The sequence below is a fragment of the Schistocerca cancellata genome, chromosome 8 (genome assembly GCF_023864275.1).
Source record: "Schistocerca cancellata isolate TAMUIC-IGC-003103 chromosome 8, iqSchCanc2.1, whole genome shotgun sequence".
Taxonomy (NCBI): Eukaryota; Metazoa; Arthropoda; class Insecta; order Orthoptera; family Acrididae; genus Schistocerca; species Schistocerca cancellata.
In genome coordinates, this window is record NC_064633.1 from 113,496,221 (window position 1) to 113,522,093 (window position 25,873).

Here is a 25,873-nt window from a genome sequence, read left to right on the forward strand (position 1 = left end):
TTGGCTGCCTGCATTGTGCAGTGCCCCATTGGTTTTTTTGTTTCACATATGCCGTGCCGTCTCTGTGCTTCCTCTGCCGCGTGCAGTGTCTGGCGCACCTTAACTTAGCATCGCACTCCGTCGGCGATCGTTTCAGTCGCATGTCCTGCCCTCTGGGCAGTTGATGCGAGCAACAGGACAGAGAGCCTCCTAGCGGAGAACATAAGAACTACTTGCAACAACCTGCTCGCAAGAGAACGGACGATTTGTCTCAGAGCGGGTGACTGGTGACCGTTCGCCACTCCCCCCACCCTCGGAACTCGCCCGCTCAACACTCACCCCAACGTTCTCGACTCTAGCCAGAGCGTTGAGCAAAGCAACTCAGGTGTCACTCTGGTCTCTGTGGTCTCAGCTCACTCAGTAATACAGCTCGCGGCTCGACCTGCTTGACTCAGCGCCTCTGCGTAGGAGTTCGTCTATACTGGATATTGTTCTTTGTTGTAATATCGGTATGTATATTACATAATTATGTTATGTATACATCATTTGTTTTTATTTTATTTTTATTTGTTTAAACTAATCAGATGAGGTTCCTGACAACTCCTCTTACTATAGGATTTTGTATTATGGACACTCGAATTTACGCTTTAATTACGAGCGAACCGATAAACGTATTGCAAAATGTGATACACCAATATTTTCCTTGTTTTATTCTGCGTAAGGCTATATGCAGCACTTTGGTCTTACAGTCAAATTTATATATTTCTTTCTTATTGTAGTACAGATTTTGCGATTTTAGGCGTCTTCGGAAGGAAACGTTCAGTTTAAAAATATATGGCTTGCGATGTATTTGTACGAGGTTAATGAAATTTTAATACATTATAGCCAAATACATTGTTAATGTAAATCTCAAGTTACAACATTTTCCGATCACCCAAAAAACCACGATAGTGCAAAATAAATCAATAATCAAAAACTTTGTCATTTCGTGGAAATTTCAATAAACAATACAAAATTCTTACTCATTATCTGTGTTACTTCAAAATAGGATCAAATATGATCAAAATACAGGTATAGTACTGGAATAAACCAAGTTTAAAGGGCAATGTGCCTTCCATTTATTGTCTGTTGTGAATGAGTAGTGAATCATGAAAAGGAGCTAGTTCATTTCAGGGAGTGAACAGTTATGATCCAATCTCTGAAAAGAACAGTTTTGCCCATCTCTACTCTGTACCAAGAGCGCCTTCTGCCACCGTGATGCAGGACAGACTGGGGCAGCCACTCAGCCCACTCTCACTTGGAGCCTCTTCAGTGTGTGACTCTATGCTGACGCCACCTAGTTCCGGCTCTGACACAATCGTTCGTGCTTTAGTTTGGAGATGCTCATTCTTGTTGACATTGGGAGCTGGACGCAATTTCTTGCTGCATTATTTGTAATAAGTCTCCGTATACTTGGAGAAATATAAGTAAATCTTCTGTTTACTGCGATAACTTGTTCGCTAATGATACCTGCTTTCCCAACGACGACATAGAAGACGCAGCACTCGGTAGCCCCCGTCTCTTTACCGCTGTGCATGAAGTCGTACACAACAGGCAGGAATCGAATTTGCGGACAGTTCTTCTTTCCGCTGGTACCGACCAATAAATGAAGTTCCTTGCTTAACCTATTATAGCACTGCAGCGACAGTTTTCCTCATCTACACTGTTGGCCGTTGAAACAGCAACATGACGAAACAGGCAAATAACGAAATATTACTTACTGTGCACTGAAAGTGTATTAGGATGAATACATGATTAAATGTGTGGGTGGTTGGTTCAAATGGTTCAAATGGCTCTGAGCACTATGGGACTGAACTGCTGTGGTCATAAGTGCTAGAACTTAGAACTACTTAAACCTAACTAACCTAAGGACATCACACACATCCATGCCCGAGGCAGGATTCGAACCTGCGACCGTAGCGGTCGTGCGGTTCCAGACTGTAGCGCCTTTAACCGCTCGGCCACTCCGGCCGGCGTGTGTGGGTGGTTGTGATTACGTAGGGTTTCCCGGCGTAATGTGTCTTGAAAGTCTCTTCGGGTTTGCTGCCGAATCCTAAAATCAACTTGACTCGATATTTCAGCGATCCAACTGGTCGTCATCTTCAGGAGAATGCTGCTTCTGCTGAAGAGCCCGCTGAGAACTATGTGGCATGTTGATTTATAGTTAAAACTGTGGATGTATCACGTACATAGCTGCTCACATATGTCACATCTTCCACTAGAATGAAGCTGTAACCATCTTCTAGACTTCCAATATTTCTACATAATGAAAACTGGGACTTATTTCATGTGTTCCCATGATATTGATGCTGTTATGTTCCCGTATTGATATGGTGTTGTTTAACTGTCATACGTAAAATTGCTTCTTTAATCCTTGTTGTGTCTGTTACAAAGTTTAACTGCAAATTAGGTTGCTTGAAGAACTATGCAAAATGTGTTGGGTACCTGTAAATGTAAGCAAGGTAGATGTACTTAGACCATATGTTTTCCGGTGATTTTAGCTAACAATGTGACACTACACAGTTACATTTCTTGTGCTTGACTAGTGTCTATTGTCTTTTTCATTGGCTTTTGTCATGCAAGGAGAGTCATCCTGTTCTTGAAGGCCTACTTTCAGTGACTCTTTGTTTGTTTACAGCCCATTCTGGTTGAACCTAAAACCCACGTCCTATGTAGGCCACATTACGCATGCGCCGCCCATTACGATTGCTGCCCTCCAAGACAGGGAGGTGGCGCTGCCCTTAGTGGAACACTGCTGGCAACGATATATCGCACTCAGGGCCGCACCGAGGAACGTTCAGTTTTGATGACAGACAATATAGGATTCCAAGTCTTGCTAAGAGGAAACCCATTGTCTCTGTTGATTAAATTATCCGCCGACCTAATTTCAATCGTCTCTTTATAGACACTGTTCCAAAATACACAAATGTTGGCAACTACCACAGTTTCATCAAATTTCATACTGTGTCTCTCATTTAAGCAGTGTTCTATTACTGCCGATTTTTCCGGCTGTTGTAGCCTCGTATGACGGCAACCAACGTGCTTCTGGAGATATGTGGATGATACCTGTTTCGTCTGGCCGCATGGACGTGATGCTCTTCATAGCTTCTTAGATCACCTCAACTGTCTTCATCTCCGCAACAAATTTACTATGGAGGTTGAAAATGATGGGATGCTTCCAATTTAGACGTTATGGTTTATAAAAAACCAGATGGTAGTTTCTGACACAGTGTTCAACGAAAGCCGACGCACACAGATTGGTATCTGCATCCTAAGAGTTGTCATCCACCACACCAACGCAGTGGCGTCCTTAGGACTTTGGTACGGAGAGCATATGCCATTTCCGACACGGACAGCTTAACTCAAGGCGCATTGGATGGCTGTTTTTAAAGAAAATTGATACTCCGAGAAGCATATTCGTCGGGCTATGGAGTTTGGACCATCTCCGGAGGTGCATGAAGAGGAACATTGGTCGGTGGACTTTCTTCCTTATGCTGGAGTCATATCGTTTAAGGAATTTTAACATTAAGAATGTGTTCCGTCCACCTTCTAAGATTAGGGCACTACTCGGCTGTGTGAAAAATGATTTGGGGCTTAGGAAACCCAGTGTGTACAAAATTCCGTGTCAATGTGGGAAGGCTTACATTGGCCGTTCGATTCGCACAGTGCATGACTGGTGTGTGGAACATCGCCGTTATACGAGGCTACAACAGTCGGAAAAAATCGGCAGTAGTAGAATACTGCTTAAATGAGCGACACAATATGAAATTTCATGAAACTGTGGTAGTTGCCAACATTTACGGTTTTTGGAACAGTGTCTATAAAGAGGATATTGAAATTAGGTTCGCGGATAATTTAATCAACAGAGACAATGGGTTTCCTCTTAGCATGACCTGGAATCCTGTATTGTCTCTCATCAAAATTGAACGTTTCTCGGTGCGGCCCTGAGTGCGATATATCTTTACCAGCAGTGTGCCCGCATCTCGTGGTCGTGCGGTAGCGTTCTCGCTTCCCATGCCCGGGTTCCCGGGTTCGATTCCCGGCGGGGTCAGGGATTTTCTCTGCCTCGTGATGGCTGGGTGTTGTGTGCTATCCTTAGGTTACTTAGGTTTAAGTAGGTCTAAGTTCTAGGGGACTTATGACCACAGCAGTTGAGTCCCATAGTGCTCAGAGCCATTTGAACCATTTGAACCAGCAGAGTTCCACTGAGGGCGGCGCCACATCCCTGTCTTGGAGGGCAGCAACCTTGATGGGCGGCGCAAGCGCCGTGTACTGAATGGTGGCCTATATAGGACGTCGATTTCCAAATAAATGGCTCAAATGGATCTGAGCACTATCTGACTTAACTGCTGACGTCATCAGTGCCCTAAAACTTAGAACTACTTAATCCTAACTAACATAAGGACATCACACACATCCATGCCCGAGGCTGGATTCGAACCTACGACCGTAGCGGTCACGCGTTTCCAGACTGTAGCGCCTAGAACCACTCGTCCACTCCGGCCGGCGTCGATTTGCAGCCTGGCCTCAGTTCTCAGCGGGACTTCAGCAGAAGCAACATTCTCCTGAAGATGGCGACCAGTTGGATCGCCGAAATATCGCTCAAGTTGATTTTAGGAACCGGCAACAAACCCGAAGAGACTTTCAATGTCTGGGTGGTTCTTGGGAGGACAGAGTGTGATATTTAGTACATGTAGCTGCTACCACTGGCAGCAACAGTTCTATGGACATGGAGTGGAATTGAACTTGGGAGATAGATACTGGTGCACGGGTTAATGAGGCTTCAGCTCTGGTCCATACTTTATCACTCGTGTTGGCTAGAGAATGATGGAATGCCTGTCTCTCGCCAATGTATGACGATGCGGCTTCCAGGGTAGGTACTGTTGTTCTGGCCACAGTCAAATTTCCTGCGAATTGACGTTCGGTAGGACAGCACAAGCATAATATGGCCTTGCGTTTTCTTGCTGAAAGCCAAAGTCATAGAGATTTTACAGGAAGAGTGCAATCAGGGGCTTTAATAGTCAGTCATGTACCGACAGTTGTCCAAATCACAGGCTATGAGAACCAGAGATGGTCGTGTAACGTATCCACTGGCACTCCATACCATCAGATGCCGGGCATGTAAGACGATAACGAGTGACTTTTGGCAATGTTCGATTTCCTTGGAGCCTCTGCACGCGTGAGTGAGTGTTATGATGCTGTACGCAGAATAACACTACGTCTGAAAAGACGACGTGGTGCCACTCCCGTGTTCATTGCTGACGTTGGGTGCACTTGTGTAGGCGTATCTATCTGTGTATCCGCATCAAAGGAAGCCGCCATTATTGTAGTCATGCTGATATTCCGTGATGTTCCAGTCATCAACGCACTGTCCTTGTAAATAAAATAAAAAAAAAACTTTCTGACTCAAAGCTCTTGCCTACTGGGGCTGCCCGATTATGCACAACTGCACGAGCATTACATCTGCTCTCTCAAGCGCTAGTCTCATGGAGCCTTTGAGAGCCGGCATGGCGTTGAGCACAGTCCCCTCCAACTCATCGATTCCATATTCGCACGACAGTCATGAAAAACAGACCGAAGAGACCAGTAATTTTGAGGAATGATAAGCTTCGGTCTCATCATATCGTGATGCTGCCACTGTCGAATTCCGTCCCGTTCTCGTTGAACTTTCTGCTTTTTGCAGGAGGCATAAACCGAACTTCTCTTAAACAGCCAGTATGTCAATGAGATTTCTAAGTAAGAACCCTGCTACATAACTTCCCGTCACCTACGAAATGTAGACTGTGTTACACCTAACTGCTTTTCTGCAGTTCTAGAATGATAACCATTTCCACGTCCTAGAATGTAGTAAACTTTATGCCAATTTGACTTTTATTGCTTGCTGCATTCTTGATTGTCAATTGTAGCGTAATTGTGTTTCCTATTCGTTGTAAATTTTCCATCTGTTTCTATACCTCATTCGTAATGCCTCTGGATTCCACATCTTTCCATTTATTGTATTACTGAATACTTCCTCTGGGTTTATGGACAGTATTTTGGTGTCATAATTATATTCTATTGTGGGCTCACATTTGATTCTTGTCCAGATTTACTTTCTCTGAAGATGAAATGAATTACATCCTGCTGTGTGTTCACATTTAATCGTCGTCTGGATGTACGTTCTCTGAAGCTCAAATGAATGGTAACAATTTATGTGCGTGTTCTTTCTTCCGTATTGTAACAAAATGTATCAGCGTCGACTTTGCTTCAGACATCTGAGGGAGGAAACTAAATCATCTTAGTCCAAATTAGAGGGTCATACCAACTTTGAGGTTGTCTTAACTTGCAATGGTATTATCTCTGTCTAAAATATTTATGCCTCTTTCACTTACAATCATATTACGTCATTTCTCAATAAAAACTATGCCCCTGTTTTGTCGTTCTGTTGCATATGTATTTCTTCATTTTAAAACTTTTATAACTTTTTTCCTCTTTCTCTGTTGTCTTCTTTATGTGCTTGGCAGTATTTTAATCAATGTTTCTGATGACAGGACCTTCACCTCTCACGTCATCGAAACAGTGTATAAGCGCGTTGTGCACTAATCCATCATTCATCTCAACACTGTTAAATTTCTTCATTGTAGTGTCAAATTATCATTATAAGAGTCCATTACCGTGATGAGAAGTCAATATAATTGTCTGACTTGGTCATTATCAATACGTAGTTTTCTAGAAAAATATGCGTGTTTCGGCCACAGCCACCATTAGAATCACATTTAAAGACTCGATTTACTGTATCTCGTCAATTCACCTCCACACTTACATCATGACTGCGTTGATTACCTTCAAATCACTTCTTTTTCCAGAATAATTCCTCTCTCCCTCCCTCTCGCTGTTGCCATTCTGTTAAATATTTCTTCCCTTTTTTTAACTTTAAAAAATTTCCTTTTCTTACTTCCTTGCCTTTTTTCTGTACTTGGCAACGTTTTCATCAGTACTTTTGATGAAAAGACATTCTCCTTTCATTTCCCCGAAATATTTATAATCGCGCTGTGCACTGCATCCACCAGTCACCTGAGCACTAATTATTTGTTTAATTTCTTTAACATGTTGTCCAATAACGGAATAGTACATAGGGTTTAGCGGAATGTGGATCTTTTAAATCACGTTACCTGAACTGTAGTATAACATATTATTAGAATCACCACTGTAGAGGGCCAGAATTTGAAATATAATGCTACCTAGCGATATTACAAATGACTTCGTCTGATAGTGGATAAAATGTTAGTCACTACAAATGAAGACCCTATTTGAAGACTGAACATGGAGGTACAGAGGTACTACAGGACACTAAATTTGTGGCGTAACAACGAGTAGAAGTTGGAATGAGTAGATGTTAAGCGTATAATTTTTAACAGAAATTACTGAAGACGTGCAATTAGGTATATGAATATTACAAGAGTGTTCATTAAAAGAAATGACTCGATGCCGTTAAATCATAAAATGGGTTAGGGTTAATCAAATTGCAGTCAAAGAGACGCAGGACCAAATTTAATGCGAACATTTGATTTTGAGGTGGAAAATATGAAGTAGCTTTTACGTTAACTCATTTGCTATATTTATCTACTTTGTTGGGTATTATAGCATTTTGAGGGGCAGATATAGTTTATTGCATCGTTTCACTGTGCGCATAGATGTATTTTGTGAAACTGCTTTAGCCTGAATGGGGACAATCGGCTAAAGTGGCTCTAAAGTTAACACATTACCTTCACTCGTAAAATAAACTTGTACTGTTGACAGAATATTTAAATTGAGCATAAGGTATAGCTGTCATCTTAAAACGGGATACATCCTTAACAGCTGTTACTTATATTCTTCTGTATGTTAGCGTAGCTGTTAAAAGTGAATGAGCATGTGTACTTACATAGCTCCAACAAAAAGCGAATGTCTCTTCTCATCAAGGTAGAATGTCCTGTAGTAAAGGTGGCCACAAGAGAACTGCCTCACGTGATCTGAAAAGTCACAAACATACACTTTGAGTATGTTGTTGTTTCAAAACTGGCAATGCGCAACTAACAGTTACTGTTAATAATGTACTAGAGATAAATGCTTTTGAATTTTATCAACACGAAATCCAATAGTTACAGTTAGCTTTTCAAAACTTATAAACCACAGGAAAGAAAGGGAGGACACACACATGACTGACATTGTACGTAAGGTTTCAAAGCGAAATGAATATCGTTGAACAGGACCTAATTCGGAAAATTTGTGCACGAGGAGAGAGAGTGTTAAACATTGGGTCTTACATAAACTGCAGACTGGGAACGGAGGCCGGTGCGATCTGGAAGAGGGAGGTCTGTAGCATGTCCACACTCATAAGGCGATGAATCAATCATTTTAAAAATAAATGTCGCCACTGTTCAGACTTAACACTATTAGGAGTGTGTGGCATTGTAACGACCCAACGACCACCTTAAAGTCAATTAAGAAAGAACATGAAGTAGGGAAAGTTATCTTGGCAGTTACGACATCTTTGCCGATGAGCTAACACGAAAGAGTTTTGTCAACAACTACATTGTACTCCACTGAGCATATTTGTTAGCGAAAGAGAAAGAAGAAACATCGCATTTCAGCAGTGGACAAATATCCATCTGACAAATGTGAAATTAATATCTCAAAAGTTAAGTCCAAAGTAATGTCATCAGAGACTTATATGTGGAAGAGAGTTGTAAGCACAACGAAGAAATTCAATGCGCCTACAATGCTCTTCCACAGAAGTCGCTTGCTAGAACTCATGGACGTACGAGAGCAGTTCTGATCTGAATTATTGAGATTGCGAATCGTGACGAGATTGTTTTCGATTTCAGAAGTGTTTGTTGCGTGACGGGATTCACGGCTTAAGAAACTGATTTTATGGACTGAGTCAGGAACAGATAGACTCATTTAACCGTGCACTACGGGTAAATTGAAATCTAATAACGGAATTAGTGAACATTGGACTTGACTTTAAATTAGTTGACCCTTAAGGAGAAGTGAACATTCTATGAAAGAATACACGCAATTAGTCTTGAGTAGGACCCAAGTACACGACATCATGAAGATAAAACAATGACGCTAAAGTGTTGAGTTGTGGTAATTGCCAAGAAACTATAGCTCAATCGGACTTAACTAAACTATTCCGTATGCGTGTGGTGCGGGAGTTGTAAGTATTTAGCGACAAAATAACAATAAACTGTTCGTTACCAGTTGAATACCCGATGTGGACTACATCATCAAATAGTTTGATAAATGACTAAATCAACGAATACTCATGAAAGACTATTTCATTGAAGTGCAAATATTCACGTCATTAGTTGAGAAGTGAACTTTAAAATATTTTCGTATTACGACGCAATCTTACAAAGACTGGAGTATCTCTGGATCTCGCTGTGTACCAGCACAACAATTCCTTAGCAACGAGACAACGGCGTAAGAAAAAAACTGTTAACTAAAATATTTCCTCGCAATCAGTGGTGTGTGCCATGCGAACGAGAGAAGAATGAATAACTGCTGCAAATCCGGGCAATTAACAATACAATATTAATAATAAAAAGCATCAATTATACGAGTTCGCACAAGTGGAAACGCTGCGGACTTGTAATTGAGATACAACGACTACGCGAGGAACGCCTTTTTCCGGAAGTTTTTCAGGTTTTTTCTCCCGTTAATCTACGGGGACTGACGTTCTATCGCATCGCGTCTCTACTCTGCCGCGAGAGCTGTGGCAGTAGCAGCTCTACGGCGTCGACTACATCAGCATGCGGTTGGAGTCCGGGGGCACGCGCCACAAACACCGTTTTGGCGCCTACAACGCGGGGCCCGAAGACGCCGGCTATCGTGTCTCATTTGGGAGTCAACGCAGCGCGTAATGACGCCAGTCGACGCCTCAACGAGAAGACGAAGCTAGAAGGATCGTTGCAAGGACGAAGTGCTAGTTGTGAGCAACAACTACACATTGTTGTTTACAGGACTTAACGACGCCGGACATCACACCGTCCGACGTTTCTTCTCAACGACAACTGCAGAGACGATGTGGGGGGCTGACCCCTCCACAACGCAGACAACGCTCCACGACATCGAGTGAGCTACAAGCAGAACGACGCCCACACCCACGCCACGACAATCCATCACGACAGAGAAAAGTAAGCAATCCACAAAATAAGTGGTATGGAGTATGTTAGAATAAATTTTGTACTGTAGTTCTAATTGAGGTTTCATTGTGGTTGTGTTCAGTAGTTATCATGATACCTAAAAGAAGTTTAAAACTGCGTGGTGATGTAGATAAGAGAATTCCTGAATCAGAAGAGGAGATTAGTGATTTGCCAGAACAGGAAAAAAGTAATAGGAATATTGTCAAAGTAGGAGGTGACACGTTTACTGAACAAGAGAAGGAAGCGATACCAAGTGTATCGGGGATTAGAACAAGGGATAAAGTCGTAGAATTACCAGATAATAATTCTGATTTAGAGAAGGTACCGATCGAGAATGTAGAATGAGTGTCGCACCGAACATCTCTGGAGGTGTAGACATATTTAGTACTATGTTATCAAAATTGAATATGATGAGTGAGCAATTTTCGGAACAGCAGGCATTTTTCAATAATAAATGTTCTGAAGTACTCGAACAGCAATCTATTAAATTCTCAGAACAGCAAGCATCGTTTAATACTAAGTTTTCCTATTTAGCCGAACAACAGGCGATATTACAGGCAACCGTAAATAGTAAAATTTCAGAAGTAGAGAGTCGGGTAGAGGATGTTGAAGCTAGATTTGAGGATCAAAAAGTTAAAGTAGATAACAAATTTGAAGATGTTGAATCCAGGTTAACTACACAAAAAAAACAGGATGTTAAAAGATGTCGAATCCAGGTTAACTACAAAAAAAAAAACAGGATGTTAAAATCATCGACTGTATCGATAAATTGCAAGAAAGTCTGAGTAATTTATCGGAACAATGCGATGTAGTATCCATAAGGGTTTATTCATTAACAGATAAACCCAGAAAATGGAGATATAGATAGTGAAAAGGATATCCAACTGCGAGACAAAGTGTCCGTATATGCAGTCTAACACCTTTACTAGTGATCCGTGGGAATTGAACTCACATTGGGAAGTAGAGGATGACCCGTATGTCCAACGTAGTTGTGTTTCTTCTTTAAAGGTGGAACACAGCATATTTAAGAGTAGGCAATTTCCTACATTCTCTAGTGAGAAAAACAACAGTAAGTGTTCATAAATTCATTTAAGAGAATATTTCCGCGCAGCTGGTCAGAATTGGATAAGATCCAATTTATCGTGTCTAAGATAACAGGAGAAGCTGCATTATGGGCCGCGGAAATTAGCGAAACGTGTAATACGTGTTCAGAATTTGAAAGGGTTTTCTTGGCGAAATATTGGTCCTTGGGTCGTCGAAAACGTTTACGGAAAGAAGTTTACCAACCCGAATTTTATAACCCTAGAAAAGAAACATTAAGGCAATATTTTGAACGCTACATAAATGAAACTAGGTACTGGACAGAACCTATTTCAAGTAGAGAGGTAATCCATATATTGAAGGGCAGGCTGCCTTTCAGTATAAGGGAAAAACTTATTCATGCGCCGGATTATGACGTAGAACAGTTTTTAGCAGTAATTGACTCGATAGATATGTTATTGGAAGACGCCAGACAATGGCACAACAACCATAGTAATTATAATAGTTGGAACAATGGTAATAACAACCATTGGAACCAAAATAGGTCTAATAATACCAGTAATTAGAGTTTTAATAACTGTGACCACAACTTCAAAAACTGTAATGCACAAAACGATCGTAGGTAAAAAGAAAATAAAAATTGGAATGGAAATTATAATCGTCCTAAAGGTTCTTTTACACCACACAATAACCAAGGGCAAGGACAAAATAGTTTTCAACGAGTAAATGTAGTAACCGTGAATAGGAAAATAAAGTATGGAGGGCGGCAGTCGCCAAACCACCAATGTTGTGCCGATGGCCGACAAAACAACTGTGCTTCGATGGAGCCTTCGAGTAAATCTAGATGGGGAACGTGTCAAATGACTAATGTAGATTGGAATAATCCCAATACTGCCAGTAGTCCATGCAATGCTAATCGACCTATACCATTACCTGATAATAGGAATGTAAGAGGAGATGACGTGTACCAACAAAATGGGAATGAAGTGCATTTAGTTGTGATACACGAACCACCGAGGAACCTAACTGACGGGCGGTCAAACGAAAGCCAGTCATTTTAGGCCTTCCTCGGATGACTGGTTATGAGGAGGGAGGCAAACTTCACGGGTTAATCAATGTCCTTAATTATAATAACGGCTCTGACATCAGAGACGAATTAATGAAGGAACCAAGGGCTGAAGTCACCAAAGGGGATTTTACTTTACAGGCGATAGTAGATGCTAAGATTAATAGTATTCCTATAGTATTCTGATTGACACAGGTGCAACGGCCAGCGTAATGACGAGTAATTGGTTAAGTATGGTTAGTAGGCAACAGAAGCTACTCACTTTACAAGTGTCGGGATGTACCGTTTCGGGGGCTTTTAGCGCTAAAGCGCAAAAGATAATTAAACAAGTGCGGGTAGCAGTAGAACTACAAGAAGCAAATTTGGAATGTAATTTCTTGATATTGTCTAAAATGACTACACCGTGCATCTGGGGAATGGATTTTTTATGTGAATATGGTGCAATCCTAGACATTAAGGAAGGTGTTTGTACCTTAACTGTTAACGACAAGCCATTAAGAATAATGTTAAGAAAGAAGAGACTATTTTTAGGAAAATATTGTCAACATTTGGTTGTAAATTATGTTCCAAGGAATATTGTGCATTACGTAGGTGACGATTGTGACAAATTAACCGATGTTGACACTGAGATGTTAAGCATCGATGAAAAGGTGAGGGAATCGGAATACTTGTCAATTCAACAGCAGATAGAGTTAAGTGAAGTGTTAAGATCATATTTGCCTGTATTTAATAAGAAGCCAGACATAATTAAGAACTTCGAATATCACATTGAGACCTATCCTCATAATACGTTTTATAAGACGACATACTCGGTCCCTTGGTCAAAAAGAGAAGCAGTGACGAAGGAAATCAAGAAGATGTTAGACTGGGGTATTATAGAAACTTCAAATTCCGAGTACTCCAGCCCTCTTTTAGCTGTAACTAAACCAAATGGAGAAATACGTTTACTTTTAGATGCGAGAGATATTAATAAAATAATTAAACCAGTAAGGACTCGTCCCGAAAACCTTGAAGAACTCAGCTTATATCAAATGGCATATTATTGGTTTCGAGAAGCTGCTGATTATGCTAACCTTCTCTACACAGAAGCACAGTGCTGTGTCCAGGGATGAACAGCTATTTAACTTGGAGAGTTGTTCTCGTTGTCCGTTGATCCGGCGCACTTTCTGGTACCATGTAACAAGGGAGGGTTTAAAGCCCTGTCGTTAAAGAGATCATTACGGGTGGAGCACAAAAACGGATGGCGGATATACAGCACAAGGGAAAAGGAAATCGAGAATCTGTTACATAGTTCTTTTTGGCATTAGGACAGGTGTGGGCGGTGGAGAGGAAGTTCAACGTTTCGTTTCATTATGGATGCAAAACTTCAGAAAAATCAAGTCACCTCCATAGAGTTTGTATTTTCAATGGTATGTTGTGTTTGAAATTCTCAGAGAAATAGGTGTAAGCTTTACGAATAGGCGGGCAGTGCGCGATGTGTGCAGTGTTCAAGAACCAAGAAGAAACGTAAGGATTGAAGATCAGGACAGAAGCGCTCTGATTAGGAAAGGTGTAAGGTATGATTCTTCAACATGTACACCGAAAAAATAATGACAGAAATAAAATTAAGCTTTAGAAGTTGGATTAAAAGTCAGATTGAGAAGATATTAAGATCTGCTCGTGATATACTGGTTGTCAGTGAAAGCGAGTGAGAATTACAGGACATCTTTGAACAGAGTGAACAGCTTGAGAGAAACAGAACACTGAGTGAGAGGAAAAGAAAGGAAGGTGAAGCTAATTAGAAGCAGGAGACATAATATAAGAACTAGGGAACATGTAGTGTACGAAGTGAATTACTTCCGCTGCCTTGGAAGCAAAATAACTCTTTCCGGGCGAAGAAAGGGGAGTGTAAGCTGTAGAATACATTGCTCATTGAAAGAAATCTGCTAGCATCAAACACAAAAGTTAATTCGAACAGGAAGCTTCTGAAGATGCGCGATTGGAGCACAGTATTGTATGGAAGTGAGTCCTAGAGTTTGGGAAATCAGAGAGGAAGGGAATTGGAGCATTTTGGTGTGGTGTTACAGGTGGATGTCGAATGGATGTCGAACTGACTGAGTAAGATATGAATAGGTTTCCTGCAGAATCAACGCAGAAAAGATCACTGCCTAGAAGGGCAGTGTGGTAGAGCGTGTGTTAAGAGCTCAAGGAAAATTTTCCGCTGTCCTAGAGGGAGCCATAGTGGGCCATATTATTGGAATTCAACCAATAGATAGTCGAGGACGCTAGGGGCAATTGCTGCTCTGAGATAAAGAGGTTGACACATCAGAGAACATCAGGCAGGGAACACGAAACCAGCCAGAAAGCTGTAGTAGTAGTAGTAGTAGTAGTAGTAGTAGTAGTAAGTAGTATTAGTAGTAGCGAAGTAGTAATAGTAGGATGGCGAGGCTAAAAATTAATGCCTCCGAACTTTTTATGTGTGGATTCTTAAAGGTTTTTAAATAAAACAACCTTTATTAACGTTCGACGTGATACACACACTGAAGAGCCAAAGAAACTGGTACAGCTGACTAATATCGTGTAGGGTCCCGCGAGCTCGCAGAAGTGCCACAGCACGACGTGGCATGGACGCGAGTAATGTCTGAAGTAGTGCTGGAAGGAACTGACACCATGAATCCTGCAGGGCTGCCCATAAATCCGTTCAAAGCATCCCAGATATTCTCAATAATATTCATATCTGAGGAGGACATCGGAAGTATTTAAACTCAGAAGAGTGTACCTGGAGCCACTCTGTAGCAATTCTGGACACATGGGGTGTCGCATTGTCCTGCTGGAATTGCTCAAGTCCGTCGGAATGCACAATGGATATGAATTGATGCATGTGATCAGACAGGATGTTTACATACGTCTCACCTGTCAGATTAGTATCTAGACGTATCAGGGGTCCAATATCACTCTAACTGCACCCGCCCCACACCACTGCAGAGTCTTCACCAACTTGGACAGTCCTCTGCTGACCTGCAGGGTCTATGAATTCATGATGTTGTCTCCATACCTGTACACGTCCATCTGCTCGATATAATTTGAAACGAGACTCGTCCGACCAGGCAACATGTTTCCAGTCATCAGCAGTCCAGTATTGGTGTTGAAGAGCCCAGGCAAGACGTAAAGCTTTGCGTCGTGCAGTCATCAAGGGTACACGAGTGGGCCTTCGGCTCCGAAAGCCCATATCGATGATGTTTCGTTGAATGGTTCGGCACGCTGACAGTTGTTGATGGTGCAGTATTGAAATCTGCAGCAGTATACGGAAAGATTGTACTTCTGTTAAGTTGAACGATTCTCTTCACTCGACGTTGGTTCCTTTCTTGCAGGATCTTTTCCCGGCCGCAGCTATGTCGGAGATCTAATGTTTTTCCGGATTCCGGATATTCACCGTACAGTTGTGAAATGGTCGTACGGGAAAATCCCCACTTCATCATAACCTCGGAGATGCTGTTTTGCATCGCTCGTGCGCCGACTATAACATCATATTCAAACTCACTAAATCTTGATAACCTGGCATTGTAGCAGAAGTAACCGATCCGACAACTGCGCCAGACACTTGTCTTATATAGCCGTTGCCGATCGCTACGCTGTATTCTGCCTGTTTACATATTTTTGTATTTGAATAGGCATGCCGATACCAGTTCCTTTGGCTCTTCAGTGTATTTACAGCCCGCTGCTGCTAGAAGGATCCGTATCGTTGCGTGTAAAACAGATGTGTGTAACGTAGCTATATCAGTGTGTGTGAAACAGAGTGTTGTATTCGAGTTTCAACTTCGAAGAGTTCTTCTACACAAGGAGTACCCTTTCTTTCATCATGACAATGCGAGACCACACACGAGCGGTGCGACTTTTGTAATAATCTTATGTATTGGGTTCACTGTCATCGATCATTCTCCACGTAGACCCGACTTTTCCGCATCTGATTTTCATCTCTTTCCAGAACTTAAGGAACACCTTCGAGGACTTCAGTTTCAGTGTGATGAAGCGGTGCAAGCAGAAGTGTGACTGTGGCTCCGTCAACAATGTCAAACATTCTACAGTGACAGTATCGACAAACTGAATGCTCTCTGGGAGAAAAGTGTTCTACACCAGAGAGACTGCGTTGAGAAGTAAGGGTGTACACGTAAAGAAAAAAAAAAAACATGTAGAACGTTAATAACGTTTATTTTATTGAAACAACTTGAAGTGTTTTGACACAAAAAATTTGGAGTCAATACTTTTTAGCAAACCGTCGTAGTTTTATTCATCCCTATCATTTTTTACATGGCTGTTAGACACATTGCGGTATTACAATTTAAGAGAAACAAAAACTGCGTTCTTCAGATACAGGGCGTTTCATTCTTGTCGTTATAGGTTGCTATGGGTTGTAGAGTGTGTTAGGTTTTTGGGTCAGAACAATAACTGTGTAATCTGAAAATATTTTTCGTTTTATGTTGCAATCTTATCACACAAATACACGCATTTACACAGTTTACAATGTGACAATGTTACAAAAGTTGTCTAACGAACGCATCTCGTCGTCAGAATATGAAATAATCCTAAACAGAACAATGGTAAATTTTAACCAGAAGTTTCTTCAGAAAATTATTCTTACAACTAGTTCACGATGTTGGCCAGTACTACGATAACTCATCCAATTATGGTTTGGTACTATTTATGATGAGAATCAGGTCTATGGAAGATGGTTAGTTATGTGACAAATTGGGCAGATGATTGTCCAAGTTCGGTCTAGTTTACAGTGAACGCAAACTTGGTGAACAAGTTTATGCCTCTGCTCACAGTACTTACCTTAGCTGCGATGAGCTTTCGTCTGTATGGTTGCTCTTGTCCTCTGACGTTCCTATAAAAACTAATTAAGCCTTTGCTGAATTTTTCAGCACAAACTCTCCCTGTGTTTCTCATTGTGTGAGAAAACATGCACTCATCTCTAGTCTTGGAATATGGCGATATGCACGCTCATGGCAGGAACAGCGTGCATATCAAATGCCCTCTCAGTCCTCACATGAACAATTAACTAACTCGCTGGTTCGCTTCTCCACAGTTGGACCTCAACGACACTGCAGCTGATATCTAGCTGAATGTTAGCTGCAGTGAACGCTGTGTTCACACATATTCCTCCTCTGACTTGCACGGTGCACTACGCGCCCCATTCTGCACTTGACGCCAGTTCAGAGAAGAGTCCCCCAAAATTTCGCTCCTGTCTTTGTCGTAGCCGAGCTGTCTCCCTAAGTGGGTTCTTTTGTTCTCTACGTCACGGCTTTTTTGGACCAATAGGAATATTCCTCTTATTTTGTGGAAACTGTCTCTGCCAATCGCAAGGGCCCTACCACTGAACTGCGTCGAAATCTCCTCACTTTGCTTCTTCTTAGTTCGTTTCTGCCAATCGGACGTTTTGTGCCAGTTCCATAGGCCTAAAAGTTACATGTGTACATCACATGTGTACCATTCGCTGTTCAGGTGATCAACTGCATCACTGCTTTTGTTTGTATCCATTTGGAATTCCGAAACACAGTTTTCTAAAGCTTCTTTCTGTCCTACTTCTGGTTGCCTGTTACTTGTTCTCCAGTACGCATCACCTGTCTGGTCGCTGACTCCCGCCACAGGGTGCTCCCTAAGAGCTTTTCGTGGTGCCTTCCATGGTGCAGCCCCTGCTTCTGCCTGCACCCATTGCCACACGAAGTGTTTCCTTTCACTGCTTGTTTCACCTTCGTCTCATTGACATGCATTATATACGAGTGGTGTGTTAATACCGTCGACTGAGTGTCATCCCTTTTGCATTACATACTTATAGAACATCTGATCATTACCACCGAAGTAAGTTAGGTGTCATATTCACCTTCCCGTTATGATGTATAAAACTCTTATGTAAGGTGCGAAATTGACCTTCATTTATTCTGCCACGTTACAAGTGGACTTGGTAGATAAATTTACCGTTTGAATATGGTAAAATAATTTGAAGATCGGATTACTCTCAAGTCTCCTGCTTCACAGTTCGGACATAAACATAGAAGACAGCGTTGGCGCCAAAGCCTTTTGTAATGATGACGTTGCATATCATTTTCGTCCGACTAGAACAATGGCTACAAGTAGCTGGTGTGTTCGTCACCAGGTGGCTTCACTGTGGAGCTCAACAGTCTTGCTCAAGTAGGAGAGCATCCGAGGACAAATACTGCAAAGATTTCCCATGCCATGGGATCCTCTAGAACATACACGTCAGAGCTGATTGAATACGCTGTGTGAGTACGTTGAAAGAGTTCGTTATTTTACTGTAAAACACTACCCACTAAATCTCTTCTACAGCCACTGGAAGCCTGTGATTCTGAAACTTTTTACAGATGTTTAGATGCTTGCAGGTCTAGTCTGACAGGGATGAGGTCGGTTGTCGGCCGTCATCTTATGACTGGAACGATTTCCTGCATTTGACTGAAGTAATCTAGGGAAATCACGAAAATCCTACACCAGGATGGGTGGATAGAGACTGGAGTCTCCACCATCCTGAACGCAAAGATTGTCTGTTTAAAACAATACTACTTCATTCGCTTTATCCCTACCATGCAATACAGTTTTTGCAAAGAAGGTATTTTACAATGTAAAGTGCATCCCAGTCAGAGCACACACTACATTCATTAAACACAAACTACACACACTATCACATAACGTGACGCTACACATGGTATCAGTTGACATCAGCCTGACAGAGTGGTACGTTTTTCTGATGTGACGGACCCCTTCACGAAGAGACGTTGCAGCTGTCCATATTTTTTGTTTACTTCAGTAAATATTTGACGCTTGATTTCCTTCGATGGATTACCTATGTGGAAATTATACTATTACCTGCAGTCAAGTGCTATATCTCGTTGACAAACTCAGAGTTGCGCATTTTGTCACAGGTGTATTTTCTGTATACTTTTTGAACACCGTATGTATACTCAGCGTACTCTTTTTCAAGAAATGCCCCATACAGTCGTCCGAAACGTTAGCAGTTCTCCGACCGTGTGGTGGATGGGCTTCTTTGGATACCGTTATCAGGAGGCCGTTTCTAGTCTGCACACCGTTCTTTCAAAATGCTTGCTGTAATCAAGTATATACACTGAAACAGTTTCAGTCTCTTTGCGCTAGCGCCAATGAAAAGCTTATCAGAATTCTCTCAACGTCTGCACCGTGACATAAACTCTAAAAATACTGATACGGGTATGATTTGAGTTTCCGGCGTTTGTACGTAACCCGATAAAATCTCTTTCACAGCGCGCGACAGCACAGGCTAAACTTTTGCTGCGAACCTAAATTACGGTTTGGGTTGATAAACTTGGATACGCTAAACAGTCATCAGTAATCACGTAATTACTTATTAAGGTCGTAGAATAGTGGAAATACTGGTAGGAAGGGACAAATTTTGGTACGTAAATTAAGCCAAGGGCTTTGGAATTGCATGTATAAAAATAAGTAGATGACTTTCTGTGTGTACACTACGGGCCATTAAAATAGCTACACCACGAAGATGACGTACTACAGACGCGAAATTTAAGCGACAGGAAGAAGTTGCTATGTTATGCAAATGATTAGCTTTTCAGAGCCTTCACACAAGGTTGGCGCCGATGGCGATACCTACAACTTGCTGACATGAGGAAAGTTTCCAACCGATTTCTCATACACAAACAGCAGCTGACCGGCGTTGCCTGCTGAAACGTTGTTGTGATGCCTCGTGTAAGGAGGAGAAATGCGTACCATCACGTTTCCGACTTTGATAAAGGTCGGATTGTAGTCTATCGTGATTGCGGCTTGTCGTATCGCCACATTGCTGCTCGCGTTGGTCGAGATCCAATGACTGTTAGCAGAATATGGAATCGATGGGTTCAGGAGGGTAATACGGAACGCCAAGCTGGCATCTTATCCGCATGGCTGTAACGGATCGTGCAGCCTCGTCTCGATCCCTTAGTCAATTGCTGGGGACGTCTGCAAGACAACAACCATCTGAACGAACAGTTCGACGACGTTTCCAGCAGCATGGACTATCAGCTCGGAGACCATGGCTGCGGTTACCCTTGACGCTGCATCACAGACAGGAGCGCCTGCGATGGTGTACTCAACGACGAACCTGGGTGCAGGAATGGCAAAACGTCAGTTTTTCGGATGAATCCAGGTTCTGTTTACAGCATCATGATGGTCTCATCCGTGTTTGGCGTCATCGCGGTGAACGCACATTGGAAGCGTGTATTCATCATTGCCATACTAGCGTATCACCTGGCGTGACAGTATGGGGCGCCATTGGATACATGTCTCGGTCATCTCTTGTTCGCATTGACGGCACTTTGAATAGTGAACGTTACATTTCAGATGTGTTACGACCCGTTGCTCTACCATTCATTCGATCCCTGCGAAACCCTACATTTCAGTAGGATAATGCACGTCCGCATGTTGCAGGTCCTGTACGGGTCTTTCTGGATACAGAAAATGTTCGACTGCTGCCCTGGCCAGCACATTCTGCAATTCTCTCACCAACTGGTCAATGGTGGCCTAGCAACTGGTTCGTCACAATACGCCAGTCATTACTCTGGAAGAACTGTGGAATCGTGTTGAAGCTGCATTGGCATCTGTGCCAGTACACGCCTTCCACGCTCTGTTTGACTCAATGCCCAGGCGTATCAAGGCCGTTATTACGGCCAAAGGTGGTTGTTCTGCGTACTGATTTCTCAGGATCTATGCACCCAAATTGCGTGAAAATGTAATCACATCTCAGTTCTAGCATATATATATATATATCCAATGAATACCCGTTTATCATCAGCATTTCTTCTTGGTGTAGCAATTTTAATGGCTAGTAGTGCATATATCCGCAGCTCGTGGTCTCGTGGTAGCCTTCTCGCTTCCCGAGCACAGGGTCCCGGGTTCGATTCCCGGCGGGGTCACGGATTTTTCCTCCCTCGAGATGACTGGGTGTTGTTGTGGCGTATTCATCATCATCAGTCATCCCCATTACGGTCGGAGGAAGGCAATGGCAAACCACTTCCACTAGGACCTTGCGTAGGAAGGCGGCGCGGGTCTCCCGCGTCGTTCCCCTACGCTCTGTAAAGAAGTATGGGACTCATCATCATCAGTAGTGCATTTAGCAGTCTATAAGGTAAATGTCTTTTTATGTTCATAATCGTTCTTGAAAGAAATTCCTTCAAATTATCGGCGCCAAAATGCTAGGTCACTAATAATGTGAACTGAAAAATTTATTGAAGTTTCGTTCAGGATTTCCGACCGACAACAGAGCATCAGCCGAGTTGATTGATTTAAACTAACAGGATTGAGTAGAGTATTGCCTTTAAATGGATTTTTATCTGGTGTATTGCCCAACAGCAGTGTCGTTATTCTTTCTTAATGAGCTAAGCAAAATTTGTTACACTTGCAATAACCGCTACATTGCAGTGTCCTATCGTAACTTATAGTTAATACGGCTTGATAAAGTATTTCTGTGTGGAATGTTAATCTGAACTGGAACCGCTGATGTGAATTTACTTGTAACTGTGATTTATTTTCAGATTTTCTTTGTCCCTGGTTCTGATTGTCGTCATTGTGTGAATGACAGCATCTTTAGCGGCAACGTTAGATCCACGTAGGTTAAGCCTAATGTTTCGATGCCTTTTGTGAGTTGCCTGGCGTGAAAAATTATTAATTTGATGGTGGAGTTAAGTTCCTATGGAACGAAACTGCTGAGATCATCGGTCCCTAGGATTACATACTACTTAATCTAACTTAACTAACTTACACTAAGGACAACTCACAACACACACCCATGTCCGAGGCAGCACTCGAACTTCTGACACGAGGAGCCACGCGAATCGTGACAAGGTGCCCTAGACCACGCGGCTGTTTTTAATTTACTATACCTGAAAGAGATAAACGGACTTTTAAGGTCGGTTACCATATTGTGAACAGATTTAATACGTTCCCCTTGTGAACCACGAAAATAACAAACAACTCAATGTTATTTTCAGAAATGGATTAAGTACACTCTTGCAACAACCTTTGAATACGCCTCCCGCACAAAATGATTGTGTGTTCAGACTATATGAGCCTTACCTGGAGAGAAATATGCAGTTTTCTTTTCAACTTTATTTAGACACATATACATGTGGTGCTACCGCCTACATTCAGTTGCTTTATTTAAATAACTCATTTATAGCTAGTAAGTCGCCTTCACTTTGAATGCTGCAATTGTTGCGTGTAGTTGTTATACTTCTTATTAACAGATAGTACACTCTTAAGCTGCATTATTTACATTGTACAATGAGTACGTCGTTGATAGAGTTCTACGCCAACATCATGTACAATGTTACACATTGCTGCAAACATTTCACTAAGATACAGCACAGAATTGGAAGTGTGATCGACTTAATGTTCTCTTATTTCGAAAGCTACAAATAAAGTGAAATCACATTTTGCACATATGTTCGGAAATATTTTTTGAACTAATTTGCGTTGTTGTTGTTGTTGTGGCCTTCACTCCGAAAACTAGTTTGATGCGGCTCTCCATGCTTTTTCATCCTGTGTAGGACTTCCCATCACCGGATAACTACTGCAACCTCCATCCATAAGAACCTGCTCATATCTTGGTATCCCTCTACAATTTTACTCCAATGTACCAATTACTCTAGTACCAAGTGACAATTCCTTGATGGGTTACGACAAGTTGTCAGCCGAACATTCTTTCAGTCGCTGTACAATCAATTTGCTTCCTCATCTATTACTTTTAGGGTCTCATTTCCTAATCTAACTTCCTCAGAATCGCCTGATTTAATTCGATTACGTTCAATTTACCCTTGTGTTACTTTTGTTGTTTGTCATATTATAACATCTTTTTAAGGCGTTATCCATTCCGTTCAGCTGATATTCCAAGTCCTTTCCTGTCTCTGATAGAACGACAGGGGCATCGACAAATCTCAAAGTTTTTATTTCGTCTCCCTTTACTTTACTGTCTTTTCCAAATTTCTCGTTCGTATCCTTTTTTGTCTTGATTTGTGGTACGAAACTTAAGTAAACTGACGTTTGATATTGTATCAGGTTCGTTGCATGATGTACCTTAAGATAATATCATAAATAATTCACATATTCCTTATACGCGAGTCTATCGCCGCCCTGGTGCCAGCTGAAGCAGCGTCTCCAAGGTATAAAATCCCCTATCAGTCGTTCTGATAAGGAAGGGACTCATTCTATCATCGGTGGCAGACGTGTTTCTGATTCATATTAAAGCTTAAATAAGGTTAGATCCTCTTGAATATGTGCATCAGTAGTACGGAGTTCCATTTAAGCGTTGCAGGATATTCATTTCCTTACAAGGAAAAATGGTAGCAGACGCAATGCACACTGTCTGTGTGAAAACGCGTTTACTGTCTAGAAACAATTAAGTAATAGACGCTTCAATGCTATTCATCGTGGCATTGGTGAGGCAGACTTCGGAACATAACAAACATTTCGTCGTGATAGAGTGAGATCTACTTGTATGCTTGATCCGAAGGAATACAATCTCCAGACTGTCGAAGAAGATGCGGCGCATCGCCTTGTCATGAATCGTATTGTTGAATGAGATTTTCACTCTGCAGCGGAGTGTGCGCTGATGTGAAACTTCCTGGCAGATTAAAACTGTGTGCCCGACCGAGACTCGAACTCGGGACCTTTGCCTTTCGCGGGCAAGTGCTCTGCCAGGAAGTTTCATATCAGCGCACACTCCGCTGCAGAGTGAAAATCTCATTCTGGAAACATCCCCCAGGCTGTGGCTATGTCATGTCTCCGCTATATCCTTTCTTTCAGGAGTGCTAGTTCTGCAAGGTTCGCAGGAGTACTTCTGTAAAGTTTGGAAGGTAGGAGACGAGATACTGGCAGAAGTAAAGCTGCTGTGAGTACCGGGCGTGAGTCGTGCTTCGGTAGCTCAGTTGGTAGAGCACTTGCCCGCGAAAGGCAAATGTCCCGAGTTCGAGTCTCGGTCGGGCACACAGTTTTAATCTGCCAGGAAGTTTCATATCAGCGCACACTCCGCTGCAGAGTGAAAATCTCATTCTGGAAACATCTCCCAGGCTGTGGCTAAGCCATGTCTCCGCTATATCCTTTCTTTCAGGAGTGCTAGTTCTGCAAGGTTCGCAGGAGAGCTTCTGTAAAGTTTGTAAGGTAGGAGACGAGATACTGGCAGAAGTAAAGCTGTGAGTACCGTGCGTGAGTCGTGCTTCGGTAGCTCAGTTGGTAGAGCACTTGCCCGCGAAAGGCAAAGGTCCCGAGTTCGAGTCTCGGTCGGGCACACAGTTTTAATCTGCCAGGAAGTTTCAATCGTATTGTTGTTTGTGTCATCTTTGTGCGCCGGGCCTTTATCTTGTCGATCATCCACCAGCGATGGGGTGTAATGCAAACTGTCAATCCATTGATTGCATATTCACCATTGTTTACAGATAAGTGTACCCTTGGAATAGGTGAAATAGGAAATTGTTGCAATCATGATTCCAGGCAGAATGAAAATCATCTTGGTGCACTTCTAACTAGACACCCAAAGCTGGACTTGTAAACGACTGTCTGGAAGATCTATGTGCTATGCTGGCATGTCTAACATGAGCTGTCTGTGGAGATTTTATAAGGGAACACCCTTCCAGAATTGATACAGAGGATTTGCCTCTCCATGTACGGGGAACAGTGTCTTTAGTAGGGGACGGTGCTCTGTGATTTCGTCGTTTCAGTCACATTGTTCGAGAAACACACACACACACACACACACACACACACACACACACACAGGGAACACAATCATTGCGTTAGCGTTCCCATGCCCTCATCCCTGCGGAATAATGCCCCGTCAATCGTAAAACTTTTAATACTGGATTAATAAAAAACAGAAAACCGTTAAAATCTTGGTTTTAATTCTTCATGTATTCTTCATACTGTCCCCCTACTTGAGTAAAACGCACAGAACAGCCACGTGAAACCCTCAGAAAAGTCCTTCTTTGGAATGTTGTTCAACTCGCCCGTCACTGTAATTTGAATGTCGGTTATGGATTACTCCACTTTTTTGGTTCGCGATAGTTTCGTTTTGATAACATCAAGTGGCATCACCCGTAACAGTTTTTTCCTGAACAGATTCGTCTGCGTTCTACATTTCATTCAAGCCGAGGTAGACACCCACTCATCGTTGTCTTTGTTCGGGATTCAAGATATGCGGGATAAACTTCTCGCACACTTTTCTCTTCTTCAAACACTCTGGAGAATATCTTGAACACTTGATTTAGATATGCTGCTACGCTGCGATTTGTGACACAAACAACGTTGACTCACTGCGGACACGAATCGACTCCTTATGACTGCCTCCTCACGCTGGGGTGGTCGTGTTAATTCAAGCTGCCACGATCTCGGAACTTTTTCGGCGGAGGATGCATGTGTGACACTAAAACAATTAATTTGTCATGAAGAGTTGATGATGCAGCGACGCTTCATCCACTTCTCGAGTGATCCTTCGGAATAATACAGGGATCTATGACAGGGGAAGATATGTGTATGAATGTGTAGATGAAATCTGGAAATATTGTTAGTCGAA

General features: G+C 42.2%; 1 protein-coding gene across 1 annotated transcript in view; it reads right to left on the bottom strand.

Moving 5' to 3' along the window:
* LOC126095410 (semaphorin-2A-like) overlaps window positions 1-25,873 on the bottom strand; it is a 532,909-nt gene that overhangs the window by 285,232 nt on the left and 221,804 nt on the right. The window contains exon 2 of the mRNA XM_049910208.1: window positions 7,922-8,009. Within this exon, the coding sequence (XP_049766165.1) occupies window positions 7,922-8,009 (88 nt within the window). The remainder of the gene's footprint in view (window positions 1-7,921; window positions 8,010-25,873) is intronic.